Genomic DNA, 17,469 nt, shown 5'->3' on the forward strand with positions numbered 1-17,469 from the left:
CCCCAAACCTTTTGCCTTTTTCCCTCCACCTTTTTGCCAAATTTGTATTTCCTGGCCTTAGGATTCGAACCAGGACCAGAGTTTGAGTGCTTGTGCCCTCTCTCTAAAACATGGCCAAATTGGTTTATACCCAATTGTCAAGTTTAATTTACTCATAAGTGCTTTGTAAAGTGGTATACCATATATCCAGAGCCAGTAAATTAAAGCCTGCAGCACTTATTGTGCCACCCACTTAAGTGCAACCATAAAACTTCTCCCAGGCCTACCAATGCAGATTGAATGTAGTGTCACACTGCCATGTCAACTTGGCATTCAAACCCTCTTGCTAAGCCTTAAACTCCCCCTTTAAAACGTATTAACCAACCCTAATGTTGGACCCCTGTAGCCCATTGTGCAGGGTGCTGTGGAATTATAAGGTTGGACATGTACTTTTAAGTTTTGCATGTCCTGGTAGTGAAAAATTCCAAATTAGATTTCACTACTGTGAGGCCTACCCCTCCAATAGGATAACATTGGGTATTCCCTATTATATTTTCGGAAGCTGTAAAACCAAATTTAGAGGATGTAGATATGTCATTGTTGGTACCTATCGAATTGTAATGCTGAGTCCTCTTTAATGATAAAGTCAGAATTTTCATTACAATTTTGAAAATGTCACTTTTAGAAAGTTGGCATTTTCCTGACCTTAGCCCGTTGTATCCGCAGCCTGTCTTGGGTCACATGACTTTGTGAATTCCATCCAGACAGTCGCACAATAGAGGACTCAGGTGTGCCTCAATGGGCCATCAACTCGCAGAATAGGAGGTGGAGCTCAGCACTTACACCAGAATAGGCTGTCTCTTGTCTCCACACAAAAGGCTTAACAACCCTGAATTGTCTCTTCAGCCAGCTTGGAGCAAGGGCAGGGGAGTCATGAAATTCCATACACTTCTAAGAATCTTTCCAGAAGCTTCACCCACCATTCAGAAAAAGGGCATCATGGTTTATAAATAAGAAATTCAGATCCAATATTTAGTTCACTACTGGGCCACTCTTCAGTTCTCTACTGGACCTGTGGAAGGGCTCTCAGAGGACTGCCCGCCTCTGTGAACTTCTGTGGACTGTGCCAGACTGCTTCTATACCTGGAAGGACTGCAGTGCTGCCTGCCTTGAACCCTCAGAGGCCAGCCCTGCTGTTGAGCCCTGCATCTTCACCTGCTTCCAGGACTACCAGATGTGACTCCAATGGCTAGTTTGCTGGCCTCCTGTTCAGAGCCATCAGAACATAAAAGGCTCCCATCAGCCTGAGTGAGTCCTGAACTCCAAAGAGGTGTCCCACCAGTCCTTGACCCTTGGTTGTGGTGCTTAAGGTGTCCAAATGGCCAATTTCCAAATCTCAGGACTTTGCCAAAATGTGGGGAAAAAGTGCTCTGAGAACCAAGAGTAGACTGGGTCCAACCTGCTTGCCTATTCATCTGAGGTGCATTGCCGGTTGGATTGTTTTCGAAGCTTCTCCTGCTAAGTTCTTCTCCGCAGCAGCATATCTGTTTCAGCGGTCCTTTGGAAAAGGGGTGTCTGTCCTCCTGGAACTGTCTTCGGCTACAGCCGCCTGACTAGTCCCGCTTAAGATTTTCAACTTCCATTACAACTACTAAGTCCGAAGGTAAAATTCTTCACAGCGGCATTCCTCCACAGACATCCGACAACAGGGCTCCTTCTTTGGACGCTTCTGCAGAGTTGCCCAGCTGAACTCCTACCTTCTCAGACATTTTTCTTCAAGTATCTTTTCAAGTCTGAAAGTAAGTGCTGACTGGGCCCAATCCACTTCTGGTATTCGAACCTCACTCCATCTCGGTCGGCCTAAACTTTCAACGTAGACCCGCTCTTGTACTGCCCAATGTCTGCGGTTGGTGCTTTGTTCTTTTAGGCTCTAGATTTCACACAAAAACTTCGAAAACTAACTTTGATTCTACTGATTGGATTTTTGTAATGTTGGTGTCAAATCATTTATTAACATTTACTCTATTTTTCTATATTAGTTTGGGATTTTTCTTGTGTTGTGTTTTCACTTTATTGCTATTTGTTTGCTGCATAAATACTTCACACATTGCCTCTAAGTTAAGCCTGGCTACTGTTTGTGTAAGGCTACCCAGGGTTAAGCACAGGTTAATTTAGTGACAATTTGTGGGTCACCCTGAAAGGGATTGTAGCTGTTGCTTGACCAGGGCTCACACCCCAGTCAACTAACAACTAACAACAAAATTCCTCACAAGCAAGCAAAGATTTTTCAGTATTTTTGGCATGATGGGGGAATAAAGAAGTTGAACAGTCAAATGATTTATTTGCTTGTACAAACATTTGGGCAATCATCCGGTTCAATGACTTGCTAATTTTCAACTCTTAATCATCAACAAACCTGTTCTTTGATGGGTTAGCAGGTGCATGAGTAGAGCAAACATGAACATACATTATACAATCAGTAGTACTGACCCAAAATGTTCTTGGCTATCTGAAACTAAATACACACAAAATGAGCCACATTTAATCATAAGCAAGTTTATTCTCGCCTATACAGAAGATTGTTTTCAGAATTATGCAATCTAAAATTATATAAGCCACAAAAAGAAATAAAGTGAAGACATGTCTCAAATGGTGATTGACTTAAATTTGCTGTTCCGCACTGTGTTAGCCACACAACTCTAGGCAAGCAGAATATGTCTTGCAGTAGCTTCTGTTAAACAGGTTGCAAATCTTAGAGATGAAAGCTCATTCTGACTCCTCAGTTACCACTGGTATCCCCGAAGGACACGTAGTTGTCTCCTTAGGACTAGAATGTGTTTCAAATTAAACTAATTTGAATGTAACATAGATAACAAGGATATAATCAGTGTTTTATGTAGGACTTAGGGATGAGGATAGACTCAATGGACTATTCAGGGGCACACCATGTAACCTAACAGTACACAAGAGACCTGCATTGTTCCAGGCTGTTCCACAAACCATAAACAGAACTGTATGTGGTGCACATGATGGAAGCTTTGTGCATCAAGGACATCATTTGGGCAGAATTAAAAATCAAAGTGAACTAGTGCATTTTCAAGAGCATTGACAGGTATCAATACTCTTAAGAGCAACGTCAGAAGATAGGTCACGGATGCTCCCCAATGGCCATTTCACATGTGCAATATTGCTGCATCCTATTTTTATTTAGGATGGTGAGAATGGTAATCTGAATCCTGTATTTTAAACAATGTTTGGGCTCAGTTGCGTAGCTGGAGAAGTGGTGGGGGCGGTCTGCCCTGGGTGGCACTACTTTTGGGGGGTGGTGGAGGTAAGAATGCCATGTCTGTCAACTACCACCCCGACCACACCCCCTAAAACAAGTCTTCTGTCGAACACCACCCCCTCCACAGGAACAAGTCGTCTGTCGTCCCTTCCCCCACTCTTACCTGTACTGGGCCGCAAACTCAGGGGCCACTCCGGGTGGCAGTAGGTCTAGCTATGCCGCAGTATGGGCTGTAGGACTATGAGCCAATCAAAAAGGAGAAAGGGTGATCCGTTACATCAAATACGTTTGATGCCAATGGCATGTTTTCTGGTGCAGCGAGTGATCCACAGAGGAAGCAAACCCAGGGTCAATACAATAGGCACCACCAACAGATAAAGCAGTACTGCTGATCAAATCCTATGGCATGATTTTAACTGTTCAGCAGTTGAGGACTAAGTAACGAGAAATTCTGAGATGTAACTACCGGTAAAAATAAAGTGTATTACGACAACAACAAAACAATTAGCGTCTAGAAAACGCTTACCACCCTTGATTCTATTTCACTTCAAAGTGATCACACCAGGCTTTTTAGAAATCTCCATGCTCTGTATCCTTCTCATGTCCAAACACAATACCAATGCTATTTTTAAACACATAAGCAAATCCCTGTTGAGACGGTTTGTACTAGTGGATGTAAAATGTTTTTACTCATGTTCTGAACTTCTATGTTTAGTTTCATTGGATTTCAGTTGGATCTCAAAACCAGTTTTGGTGTCTACTTGTGGTTACTGGTTTTGGATTATTTATTTAAACCAGCAGAAGGCGCCTTGTTATTTTCTCTTGACATAATATTATACTTCATTCAAAAACATAATTTGACCTAAAAACAAAATTAATACTCGCCTAAGAAGATCCTTTAGAAGATCCCTCTGAATCACATGGACATAATGAGTCAAATAATGTGTTGCAAAATATATGCCCTGAAAGGCTTGGCCCATGACGCCCCTCCGTCCATCACCATCTGGAAGAGGCTAATAAACCTCTAAGTTAAGAAGAGCTGAGACCATTAACCACCAATGACTTGTGTTGCTATCTTACCTAGGTCATGTAAAACCACCAAAGCAGGAGGTTAAAACATATTACATTCAGTAAAATTGCATCCAGTTGATATGCATTACATATTCATATTGCTCGACAAGCAGTAATTTCTATATATTTCAAGGTTGTGCCTTCTTCACCAAAAAAACTACTTTAATGGCAATCTAGCCTGACCTAAAAGAATCAATAAACAAATTCAGTCACACACACTTTTGGTACCTGATCAAAAGCAAGCATGATTATGAACACACCAGGAAGCATTAATTAATAACACTGGAACAATCTGGTGTTGTTTTATGATTTTAGGAACGTATATTACAAGATTATACTAAGAAAGTGTGTCAGGCTTGCTAAATAGCGAAACATGTCTATAGTATGACATACCCCTTAATAATACATAAAAACATGATTTGTTTAAATCAACGACCAAGAGAACCTCATAGGTATTTAGGGCAAGCAGGCAGTAACATAAAAAGTTTTCCAAGGTCAGAGCCGGATGGTCAGGTTCAATTCCCGTGCATGGAGACCAATCTTTATTTCCGGTCATGGCGCCGACTGACGGTCTCTACTTCCTTCATTAACCGAAGACAAAGTTCTTCCTGCCAAGGAAGAGCAACACACTGAACCACCACGGGGAGCCCCACACCGCCTTCCACACCCTAAGGAGAAACAAAACAAACATCGTCAAAGAAAAGGGCATACAAACCTAGCCTGCAACACACCTGCAACACACATCCCCTCCCATGCACCTTAAACTCACAGAAACACAAATAACAAATAGTCAAAAAACAGATTCAAACGTGTGCAAACAAATACACTTTTTGCAATACATGGAGTAAGAGTAGAAAAATAAAGCTTGTCTGTGCGACTGCAGCCACCCAGTAGAACTGGTGGAGTTAGGAGGGACAACCACATCAAATAGATACAAATCCTACTTAACAGAGGGCAGAGGAGGGGCGAGAGCAGATGTAAGGTCATCTATATTTTAGAAGTCCTGTAGAAATATCTTCTGCTTCTGTTCCTATTTCTGTTGTTAAATGACTTTGTGTACTGGTTTGTGTAAATCACCCACATTTGTCCTCAAATTGATCTTCTTCTGTCCCCACTAACTGTCTATCCATTCTTTCTTTAAGAAGATGGGTGGATATTTTTGTTTTCATTAATTAATGCTCTTAAAAATGTTAGTTGTCCTGTGTGAAAGAAAGGTCAAGCTTTCAAAAAAATGGAAGTCCTCGGAGGGGGGGAGGGAGGACTATTATGTATTCACCAATTTGCATGCTTCAGTAGCTGAGGCAGTTATCTATCATATTTCTCTTTCTTATGGTCTCGAACTATGACTCAATAATTTCTGAAATTCCCCAAATAGGAGCCTGAATCCTCATCTTGAGGCAGATGTCATGGACACAGCTTGCCATTTCTTTCAGCTCCCTCATGATGTTGACACTGATCATGCCCAAACTTTGAACCTGACATGTGCCATGCCTCCAAGACGAATAGTTTATTCAGAATATAGATGCAAGAAGGGTCAAAATTTACCTTTGATCGATGGGAGGAGAGGACTTTTGAAGCAAGTGTGGAGAAAGGGAGAAGAGGAGTTTAAGGAGAAGGGAATATACCCTAAATTGAAATTGGATTGGCATCACAAAGCGAAGTTATGCATTTATAAATTGGCAAGTGCAGACAGGAATAGATATATGGGACGAGCGCTTTTAACGTGGCCCTATTCCAATTCTTACAGGAGAAGATCAAGTGATTCCTGGAGTTATATTTAATGCGGACAGTATGCTTATTTTAAGCTGCCAAGAAATTGGGCAGGAACTGGTTGCCTTACTTTGTTGTTTCCAAAATTATATTATGTGAAGATTTTAGATACGCCTGGAGAGGAATCATTTAGTAGATCTAGATGCAGAGGTAGTAGTGCTTCACAAATAGTAGAAGACATTTTTTGGAGCCTGCAGTTGGTGTTGTTTTAACAGATTTAAAGATTAGAATGCTTTCCACAATAGTGGATAAACTTGCCCCTAGTACAGCTGGTACATTGGTGGCTGTAGATACAGAGCTAGTAGCTATTAGGTCTATGGTCTTTTAGAATCGTCTTGCATTATATATTTTGCTGTAATATGTGGAGGGTTCAACAATGTTGAAACTTTATCCCTGATAAGAGTATGGACGTAAGAGAATTTGTGAACAATATTACTGGACTAAAATCTAAATTGGAGGAACTTGAGAAGCAGTTGTAAAGGGATTTGCAGCCGTAAGTAGTTGGTTTGGAGAGGCTTCTAGGGACTATATTGAGGTTTTTTTGATTGATGGCATTTGATTGATTAATTTATTAAATCAAAGAAAGCGGTGGTTGAAAGAAAGGGAATCAAGAGGAAAAGGGATGATGTGGAATTAGAAATAAAGCAGTGCAAGGTCTATGACGAGATTAAGGAATTGGAGATGTCAAGGAGTAAGATGTTGAAGACAACAAGACTTTGAAGTATTCTGAGAAGAATTATTTGCTTCGTGTGATGCCTATTCTAGCCTTCAGAGGGGGGAATGGAGCAGTGTAATTTAGTACTCCACTCCTTTATATGGGACATATATGCTCAATATGTGTTTAACTGTATGAATCTGTACACATTTTAATAATCAGTTGTAGTGAGATGGTATGTATTAATTTAGACAAAAGCCACATGAATATTTAGCTGAATTAACAAATTTGTCTTAAATTGGAATGTAAACCCTTCCTAAATGTATTCGATATATTTACTTATGCTAACTGTACTCATTTAGAATGTATTCTGAATCTTAAGTTGACTTAATTTGTTACGAGTTGCACATGTTGTATTTTTAAAAATGTTTTAAAAGTGTCTTGTTTTTTTCTCTTCTGCATGTGTCTTATCAACATGCTTTTTAGTTATTGCGTTACACTAGAAAACTATTGAGATTTCTAAGTAAAAGTTGGCCTCGGATATGGATACTAAGACAGTGGGTCACAAAGATGGTTACTCCTTTGATTGAGGGCTGGGAAACTGGGAAGTCTCCCTGCTCCCAGAGAACAGTGTCTTTGTATTGGTTCATTTGGTGGAATCCCATAGGAAGAAGCCTATAGAATCTTTTTTAATGCTTTAATTGTGCAACAGTTCAGCAGACCCTGTCCTGACTTTACTGAGAGTCCTCTTCTTGATTCTGCTTATTTCTCTTGCCCAGAGTGTTGAAGGTCATGCCTGAATACTCATACTTTCCTCTTGAACCCCAAGATGGGTTCATTTGGTGCTAACACCTTCCTCATACTACTTCTCTTTGCCAATTTCTATGGTTTACTTAGAATAGGGAAGTTCCTTTCTGGAAGCTGCTTGTGTGATATTTTGTTTGCTGTACGTGATTCTAGTTTGTATCTTTTTCAAAGATCCACACTTCATGATCCGTTTAATTAGTGTGCTCTTACTATATATTTCCCTTGATTTTGTTTATGGATTTGATCCTTGAATTGTTAATAAAACCCTTAAGGTTTAGACACCATCCGCTCTGTTGTTTTTGTGGAGCAGCATTAGTGTCACTGTACTTGAAATGTATCACCGAGGTTAGAACCTTTCTTACACTTCAAGTTGGTAATCAAAGGTCCATACAACCATTGAGGGACTCTTTTTGAAGATTTTACGAAGAGACTGAAATTCAACAAACCCCACTCTATGAGAGGCGACTTGGTCATTGAGTGGAGGCTATATCAACGGCCTATGTCCGCTATGTTTGTTACATTTAGTTTGAGACTGTATTCTCCTATTCCGCCATGCAAAATAGCTATAACGTTAGAAATATGGGTTACATAGCATTGTAGATACAGAACATTTACTAAATTCACATAGATGATAACGTAGGCCTGCATACTCTGAGAAAGAACATGGGGGAAAGCATATGTACACTGACTAGAACTGAGAAGGTTTGAGCTTTAGGCAACTCCGCAGGTGAAGAAAACTGACTCAGGCAAAAAGTGCAACAAAATACCCATTGCTTTGAGTTACTTAGAAAATATGGAGCTAGGCAAGGTGTTTACTGACTGTAATAAGACAAATTCAATCAGTACTTATTAATACTTTCAATCATTGTTTGGGGACTGGAGACAAGGTCAGTTCCTGATTCTCATCCTATTGCAGGTAAGGAGTGAAGGCTTTCTCTCGCCTGCTGACCACCATTTGCCCACTGTGCCCCATTGCTCAGTACTTGCACAAATGTTTACTCTGTACCAAGGAATTTTCTGTGACCTATTTTGTGAACTAGACACTTCATATCACCAACATGTTGGTGACATTCAATTGTATCTGAGTCTTGTCACACAGCCCCTTTGGCCAAGGGTAAACACACTTTTAGATGACAACACCATCTGAAACTCAACACACAGAAAATTGAGTTGTTGCTGACATTTTTCCTCTTATAATTACCCTGTCCCATTTTTATTAGATTCTTCACTACCCTCAAATCCAAAACCTTCCCAATTGACTCGACCAAGCCGCTCTACTTCAGCCTAGGTAAGAAGCTTAACCTTAACCCCTTCGACGCTCATGACGAGCTGGGCTCGTCATGTGGTAGCCTCCTCGCACGCTCATGACGAGCCCAGCTCGTCATGTAAAGTGCGTTTTTAAAAATCTCAGCGTGCGAGCGGAATTCCGCCCGCACGCATGCGGTTAAGACCCACAGAAACATTTTGGCCAAGAATGCCAAAATGTAATCTTATATTTCTTAAAATTATAATTGTTTACACCCCTGAGCAGAGTTTTTAATACCATGGTAAATGTTAGTATGTCAAGATTTGTGAATTCATATCCAGCTGTTTTGGTCACATCACTCCTGTCTTCATCATCCAGCATGGCCAACTATTGGCAAAAGGTTCAAGTAGAAATCGGAATACTTGGTTTATAATCGTGCATACATATTAATACATATTCAATCCACCATCCTGTCAGATATTGACCCTCTCGAAGGGTCATTACAAAACCCCTAGTCATATATTTTATAGACTTTGGGTTTTAAGAAGCACCACAAACTAGCATCATTTTTCTGATGTTGACAGAGGGTGAACATTGTCTTGTGGCCCAGATGAAGGATGAGCCAGTAGTTTAAGTGTATTACTTTGAAGTGGATGAAGGTTAAAAATGAATGCTTATAATGACTCCAGCAAGTGGAATGGATCTATGTGGTATTAAATGATTAAATGCCTATGAATAAAGGCCATTCATCAGCTCTTTTGAAATTAGGTGATTTTTTATCTCCTGTGCAAAACAATTTGGTCATGTTTCTGACTTATGAGATTGCATTTGTTTTTTAAAAAAAAATTTTATTAGGGTTTTGCATTACAGTATTCCATGTGAGACATCAGACACATCGCAGTTTAACCATTATGTATGCAAATGTTGAGCATCAGCGATAGTTACAAAATGACAATTTCATTTAGTGTCTAGCCCTCAAAGTACAGTAACCTTTCATATTCCACAGATCTACTACTGATTTGTCCCATGGTGTGGTGATGTATCCTGCTGTATCTGGTTCGTTGTGCTACATGGTGGCGAGAGTTGGTATATCACCCCCTCCTCTATCTGTGTATGTCATCCCCTTTAGTGTGTCTGGTCATCTGTTCTCTATGAGTAAGTCGGCTTCAGAACTGCCAACGGAAACTTAACTGTGAACCGTGGGAAGAAACCCCCCAGGATGGGGGAGGGGGGGCACAAAGGGCGGGCGAGGATGATCGGTTGTGACGAGTGATGAGTTGACTGGCTACTGGTCTGAAGGGTGAGCCATGGGCTTATTGAGGGAGAAATGAGCGGTCGTGGGGTGGATAATAGTGCCAGGGGCGTTGTCTATCTGAACTATTCTACCCTCCTGCCTAGGTATTACTCGGCTGGTGTTGGGATCTGCAAAGTGGGAGGTAGGGAAGGGGAGCAGGGCGGGGGCTGTGTTGCCTCAGGTGTCTCCCCTGCTGTCTTCTCCTGTTTAAATTGAATTAATAACTGCGCCCACTCCATAGATACTGAATGTTTATGTGTATCCTTTACTTCTTCCTCTCGCAGGGTCTCTTCCTCCGCTGCCCCCCATTTTTTTATTGCCCCCACCCAAGCTGCCTCCGGAGGCCCTGTAGGGGCTCTCCAATGCATGGCTATGTTTCTCTTCGCCAGGAGGATAGGTAATTACGCAAATCACCATTGTAATTTTTCAGACTTCTTTATCCGGACAACCCCTAGAGCGCATGCTTCCCATGTGGAAATGTTCGGGAGATTGACCGTTGTTTGAAGCACGTGATGTACCTTATTCCAGTATTGCTGTATGGACGGGCAATCCCAGAACATGCGCTTAAAGTTCGCATTCGGTGTTTGGCAACGGGGGCATGTGAACCGCGTGTCGGGGTAGAAACGGTGCAGTTTATCTGGCGTAAGATACGCGTGGTGTAGGACATTAAACTGTATGTTTTTGAATCGTGCATTTCTGGAAACCTTTTTGGGGTATTCCAAAGCTTGGTTCCATTCTTTATCGTGGAATGCTCAACCCACGTCGTTTTCCCACGTCTGCCGCAGTCCGTCAAGGGAGATATTAGTCAGTTCCCGGATCACCATGTAGTGCCAGGTAACTAAGTACCTACCCGCACCCATTCGCAGTATCGTGTGTAGCACTGGATGTATCGGGGCTCCTCATCCCGTAGGTCCCAGTATTGGTGACCACTGTCTAAGAGTTGTCTATGCATTAGAAATTGTCCTTGTGGGAGGTCATACCATTCGACCATCTGGGCATACGTCTTCAGTTGCCCCTCATGGAACAGAGCTTCCACCTCTGTCACATTGTGATCGGTCCATACCTGAAGAACTCCCGCGGTGTAGTATTATTCCTTTTAGGGGAATCCCACTAGGGGAAGCAGTGGAGAGTACAACGATCGTCCCTTCGACATTCGGTGCACTCGCATCATGCATTTGCGGGCTATGGAAACCTGTAGCGGATGTGTGTGCACCGGTTTGGTGCCCAGCAATAACATTCTTCTGATAGCCGGGAGGGGTAGCCTGCCGTTCTTGGTTGTTGTTTCTCCCATGTGCCTTTCTGCTGTCCAGTGAGATAGCCACTGGAGTTACGCCACGAGGAAATATGACTCGAAGGATGGAGCTCCCAGGCCCCCGCAAGTTGTGGGCAAGTATAAAGTGCGCAGTGCTTCTCTATGACGGCTGTCTCCCCATATCAGCGCTGTGAGCAGCACGTCTAGTTCCCGAAAGAAGGAGCGCGGTGGGACCACCGGAAGATTCGTAAAATAATATAGCATTCTAGGAACCATTATCATTTTTGCTATGGCTACGTGCCCGATGGGGAAATGGTACAGCCGCACTACCAGATACCTGGGGGCCGCAGCGCTCCATGCTAATTTCTGAGTGCCCACCATGATGTCCAAAGGTGCCAAATGGGGGCTGAGTTGGAAAATCATTGATTTTTCCCAGTTGACTCTGAGACCCGAGGTCTCTCCGAACTCCTGCAACGCTGCCCATATTGGGGTAAGATTGCCAGTGACGTCCCGATCATAAATCAGAAGATCATCTGCATATAATGATACGCAATGCATTGTGTCCACCACTGGGATTCTCCACGTCTCCCCCTCTTGTCGCAAATCCTATGGCCAAAAGCACCACCGCCAGAGCAAAGAGGAGGGGGGCACCCCTGTCTAGTTCCCCGCACCACCGGGAATTGGGCTGATATAAGTTTGCTGATTCGTACCCTAGAAGTGAGGTCTATGTAAAGGAGCTGTGTATATGCCATGAGTGTGGGGCCGATATCTGTTTTCCAGAGGACTGCGAACAGATAGGCCCACGTAAGAGTATCAAATGCTTTTTCTAGATCCAAGATCAGGCATGCCGCTCGTGGGAATATGTCTTTTGCTCTGTCTTGAATATGAAACAGCCTACGTAAGTTATGTGAGGTTTTGCGTCATGGATCAAAGCCACACTGGTCAGGATGTTCCAGAGCTGGAAGGATTTAACTGTAGCGATCGTCCAACAGCTTCCCTAGAATCTTGCAGTCTGTGTTTAAGAGTGTTATCGGTCTGTAAGAGGCCAGGAGTGTGGGGTCCCTGTGAGGCTTCAGGAATGTCACTAGGATCGACTCACGAAGCGATTCCAGGAGTGCTCCTCTGGTTAGTGCATCTTCGTACATAGATGCCAGCGGAAGCACCGTCTGGGCCATGAACGTGCTATAATACTCGAGTGGAAAGCCATCCATTCCTGGCGTCTTCTTACGTGCGAACGATCTGATTGCATGCGTTATGCCTGAAGGTGTGATCTTTCCATCTAATTCTTTCCTGTCTGCGGGGGAGATTTCGGACATGGGCAATGGGCCCAGAAACTGCGCCAACTCTTGCGGCACCTCCGTTGTTGGGGCTCCGTATATTTCTGCGTAGTAGTCATGAAATATGTGTAATATGTCGATTTGGGAGTGTTTTGGATATCCATTTTTGTCTGTGAGTGTTGTAATTGGGTGTGTCGCTGACTTATGAGATTGCATTTATTGTAATTTTGCTGATTTGGCTTTGGAGTTCTTCCCTTTTTGCTTTCTTTCTTTTATATATTGTTTATTATCATTTTCCAATTGTATCAGTTTCCACTTTTATTATTTACCCTTTTGGTTATATTCCTTTAGAATATGTATGGTTTATTGTTTTAGGCACCTGAAAAGATGTTGTGGGTATGCAAATAAAGAAGAAAGGAAGCTGAGTGGGAGTAATAAAAGACTTAGTATAAGGAGAGAAGATGATTGATTTGAAGGGGACATTTCAGGCAAAATAACCCATGCAGTGCAGTGGTATGGGCAGTTACAGCTTGCTTTGAAAAAAAGGAGGTAGCAGCAGTAAGTGGTGATATAAAGGTATTACACTGAAGAAGAGCAGTCAGGCAGGGGCAAATAATCAGGCCTCTTGGCATAAGGTGTCAATGAAGAGCAGTTCTGAGTAGGATCAGCCATCACTAACAGAAGCCACAAGAAGCTTGGTGATATTTTAAGGGCAAGCAATCGATTGTGAACAAGAATGATGTTAATCTAATATGGGATGCACCTCCAGCTACATCTACGTGGGTGTGTCCCCATTAACCGACAGCAATAAGTGTTTTGTGATAGTAATCACCCCATAATTCTCAATCGTATATTACTAGATATATTCAAAGTTATATGCGCATCACAGAAGTCATGCTGCTCACTTTTTAGATTAGTTACGATGTGTGCAGAAATATTGTGGTGAATTAGTGACACTGTAGCAGAACTGTGTGTGAAGCATAGTCATTCTCCAAGTAATAATGGGGTGAAGCATGGTAGCTGCACCATTAATACTGGGGGTTTAGCATAGTGATTTTCTCCAGTCTGGCTGAGGGTGAAGCAAAGTGTCTCCCTTAGTATTATTGTGGGGAGGAGGAGTAAAGGATGTCTGCTCTTTCCAGTATTTCTGGGAAAGAAACAGTATCACTGTTGGTGATGATGGAGGTACCCTCTGATATTAATGGAGGAAATGTATGCGGCTTTCACCTATATTGACTGTGGCGAAGCAAGATGATGGCTACCTCAGTATTACTGGAGTTGAAGTATGCAATTATTACTGGTAGTAAAGCAATGTAGCAACATCAGTATAGTAATACCGAGGCAGCGACCATAGAAGCATGTTGGTTTCCTATTAATATTGAAGGTGAAGACAATTACCTTTGGTGTAGAATGAGATCTCCCTAGTATTAACAGAGGCAAAGCATACTGGCTTCCCAATATTACCGGAGATACATTTTGATGGCTCCCCAGTATTACTGTATGTGACTTCTAATGGCTACTTCTAGGGCAACTGGGAGGTAAAGTCAGAAGCTCTCCACCAGCAGGGCGAAAAATGGCAGTTCATTCAGTATTATGGAATGAGAAGCATAGTGGCCTTCTAGCATTACTGGAGGATATGTTTTGTGAGTTCTCAGTGTTACTTAGTGGTATTCATGGATACCTCCAGTGTTGCTGGGTGGGGATGAGTCTTCCGTTCCTCCCGTATTACAGGGGTTGAAGGATGGTGATCCCTACCTATTTACTGGAGGTAGAGCAGGGTGGGGCCACAGAATATCCAAGGTTTACTTAGGCTGAAGGATGGTGGATCTTCCAGAGGATATGTGGCAAAGGATAATGGTTAGTCCAAAAATGTGTTTAATGTCAAGCGTTATTTTAACTAGTTTCTTGGTTCATAACATTCGTTTTTTATTACTTCATTGCTTGCACCATTCTGATAAAATAGTGGTGTAGAGTCTGGATCTAGAGCGCTAGTGACATTTTAAAAAAACAATAACAAATTATTCTGTTTTGTAAAGTTGAAATTAAAAATGGGTGATACTGCTGCCATTCTCTATAAGTGTTTCTACTATGCATTTAAATCCTCTATATAGCAATTGCAGCAGCGGCGGTTGGCTCAGGTAAGCGAGGTGGGGTGGGGCAGGGTGCACCAGAGGGCGGAAGATGACAGACGGTGGAATAGGTATTATTTATTTATTTAATTGTACCTATTCCGTCGTCTGTCGACTTCACACCTCTCGCTCCCACCCAGCCTCATCACATCTACCTGTGCTGGCCATCGCTGAATTGCAGGAACACCTCAGTGGTAATACTGCACCCAAAAGTACCAATACTGTGCGATATGGTAGTGTTAGGATGCAGAATGACCATCATATTCAGAGTTTGGGATCCAAGAGGTGGAATGAGAGCTGAAATCAGCATGTTAATGGCATGTTTTTCCTTATCTTGCTGCCTTTTTCCGGGGTTGATTTCACCAGGATTCACCACAATTGGGTGCATGGAATAAAACTCAGTAGCATGGTATGCCAGATCATCTCATAATCCTAATTCTCCCAGGCCAAATCCAGATGACAGCAATTCCCGTAACAAGGCTATTTGTCTTGAAAGATTAAAGTCATTTATACCAACGTAGGCAGAAATCAAGTAAACTCACGCATGCACTACTAAGACTTTGGTTAATTGTGATATGTGCGGTATCTGCTGGTACCCCATATGTTGCTTTTGCAAGTTTTATGATAAATCTCAGCAGGTCAAATCTGCCAACATTTATTGGGGAAAATGTCTGGTATTCACCAAAACATGCAGATTATAATGTGGTAAGCACCAAAACCCACACACTATTCCCCAAAACTCTTTATTGCATCGTATTTAACACACCTAATAAATTACGACTCAGAAAAGTCAGATTTTATAAAGGAACGATAAATATCACAGCAGGTACTGGAGTGAAAATTTACTATAGCACCACATCAGTGTTACTAACCTTAATGAGCTCCTTATCCCACGGATCATCAAAGTATCCCTTGTAGTTCTTCAGCTCTTCTTCATCTTCCGGAGTCACTGTGGTCACTGGCAGCACCCCAGCAGGGAAGTTCAAAACATTGTAGAGCATGGTGAAGCAAAATCCAGCTGCAAGAGAGATATAGGATGTCTGACTCCTCAGGTTCAGTTTAGGAAAGGGTAAGCTTGTCCCTGGCATTGGACTATTAAAGCAACGTGCTGAGTACTTGCACAAATAGATGGTATTATTCGGACCAAGCAACCATAGAAATTACCACCAAAACATTGATAATATTTTCGAATAATGTTTTGTTTAATCATGATCATATATATGCTATGAAATATTATGGATAAAAAGATATGGTTTGAAGCAAAAACCAATACAAAGTAAATGAAAAGAATTGTGTGTGTGTATATTGAATGCTGGGCTTAAAATAAATAGATATATATATTTAATAACTATTGCAGTTTCGACCAATGCAACCTGTAAAGTGGTTGGGTAGGCAATTCTGGTTTGTTTTTCTGATCCAGATTTCTCTGGCTCCCCCACTGGTATATATTGCGTTCATGGGCCCTCATCCGTTTTTATTATACAGTGGAACACCTGCTATCGGCCTCCATAGACGGCTGTGGCGGTAATCTCACGGACCCATCTTGCTCTCCTGCCCTGTCTGCATCTCTAGGCCCTTGTGATCGTCCTCCCTAGGCTACTGATCTCTTTACAAAAAGACTATTAAATCTGCTATCCTTTTTACCATCCAAGCTTGTAAGTTTAATTGTGACTACAGGTGGGAGGGGGGGGCACTACTGAAGGGACAGGGTGAGGATGCTCGTCCAAGAACTTGTCTTTCACTCAAGGGAGGAGGCTAGCGGAGATGGCACGGCGATGATTGATGGTGGGCAGAGTACTAGTACCTGTCTTTAGTCTTATTTGACACCCCCCCCCAAAGCCTGAGGCTACGTCTACAAGGCTGCAGGTGGCTCAGGGAAGCAGACGTCCTCCTCTGTTTGCATTACTGCGTACACCTACAGCACAGTCAGCCAACAGAGGAAGAGCAGTGATAAAGGCTACAGCACCAACAAGTCTGAGGATGAGAGGGCACCTACCAGACCTGTAATCACCAAAATAACAAATTACTACAAACGCTATTGAAATTGCCCATCGACACCTATGACATCCTGGCTAGTCAGATTAGTCAAATATGCTTCGCAAATGTGCATTTTAGATCGTGTAGTTCTAGTTTTATAGTAACTTAAATCCCAAAAATGTATGTGATCTACTGATGTTTAGCACAACACAAATTCAATGATTTTTTGACATTTGCACTAAAAATATACTTGCAACAAATAAGAAGCATTAAAATAGCTAGGATATAACGGGTTCAAGCTATCTCCCTATCTACACTAAAAGGCTAAATATACAAATGTAATAACCAGTGATGTAGCAAGGGTGCCATTGGCCCTAATGCAAGCAATGAAAATGGTTGTAAGAGACAGCCATATTCTACGGGGAAGTGGCTCCCTCACATCCCAGGGCCCCAGTGACACTGCACCTGCTGCAGTAATGATGACTATGCCCTTGTGAGCATTTTGATAGACTCATCCTCCGACTTTGGATGCATTTACAAAATAACCATCATCCCAGCATCCATACCCCTACTCAATGGCCGCCAGCGTATGTGGGCTCTAGCAAACATGAGAGGCAAACACCTGCAGAAGGAGAGTCCATTCATCAATCTTAAATTAAAAAGATAATCTAAAAAGTAGTGATCGCAAGTCAATGAAAAGTTCATTGCAACCAGTGCGGTGCAAAC

At 42.2% G+C, this 17,469-nt stretch overlaps 1 protein-coding gene across 3 annotated transcripts in view; it reads right to left on the reverse strand.

The window, feature by feature from the left end:
- Positions 1-2,519: 2,519 nt before the first annotated feature.
- The window catches only part of LOC144800563 (vitamin D3 hydroxylase-associated protein-like), a 345,205-nt gene continuing 330,255 nt past the window's right edge, over positions 2,520-17,469 (reverse strand). For all 3 annotated transcript variants that reach the window (XM_078671690.1, XM_078671691.1, XM_078671689.1), the window contains exons 14-15: positions 15,639-15,784; positions 2,520-5,004 (exon numbers count right to left, since the gene is read on the reverse strand). In XM_078671690.1, coding sequence (XP_078527816.1) covers positions 4,879-5,004; positions 15,639-15,784 — 272 coding nt within the window. In that variant the 3' untranslated portion in view covers positions 2,520-4,878. The remainder of the gene's footprint in view (positions 5,005-15,638; positions 15,785-17,469) is intronic.

Source organism: Lissotriton helveticus, chromosome 1_2 (assembly GCF_964261635.1).
Source record: "Lissotriton helveticus chromosome 1_2, aLisHel1.1, whole genome shotgun sequence".
In the NCBI taxonomy this organism is placed as follows: Eukaryota; Metazoa; Chordata; class Amphibia; order Caudata; family Salamandridae; genus Lissotriton; species Lissotriton helveticus.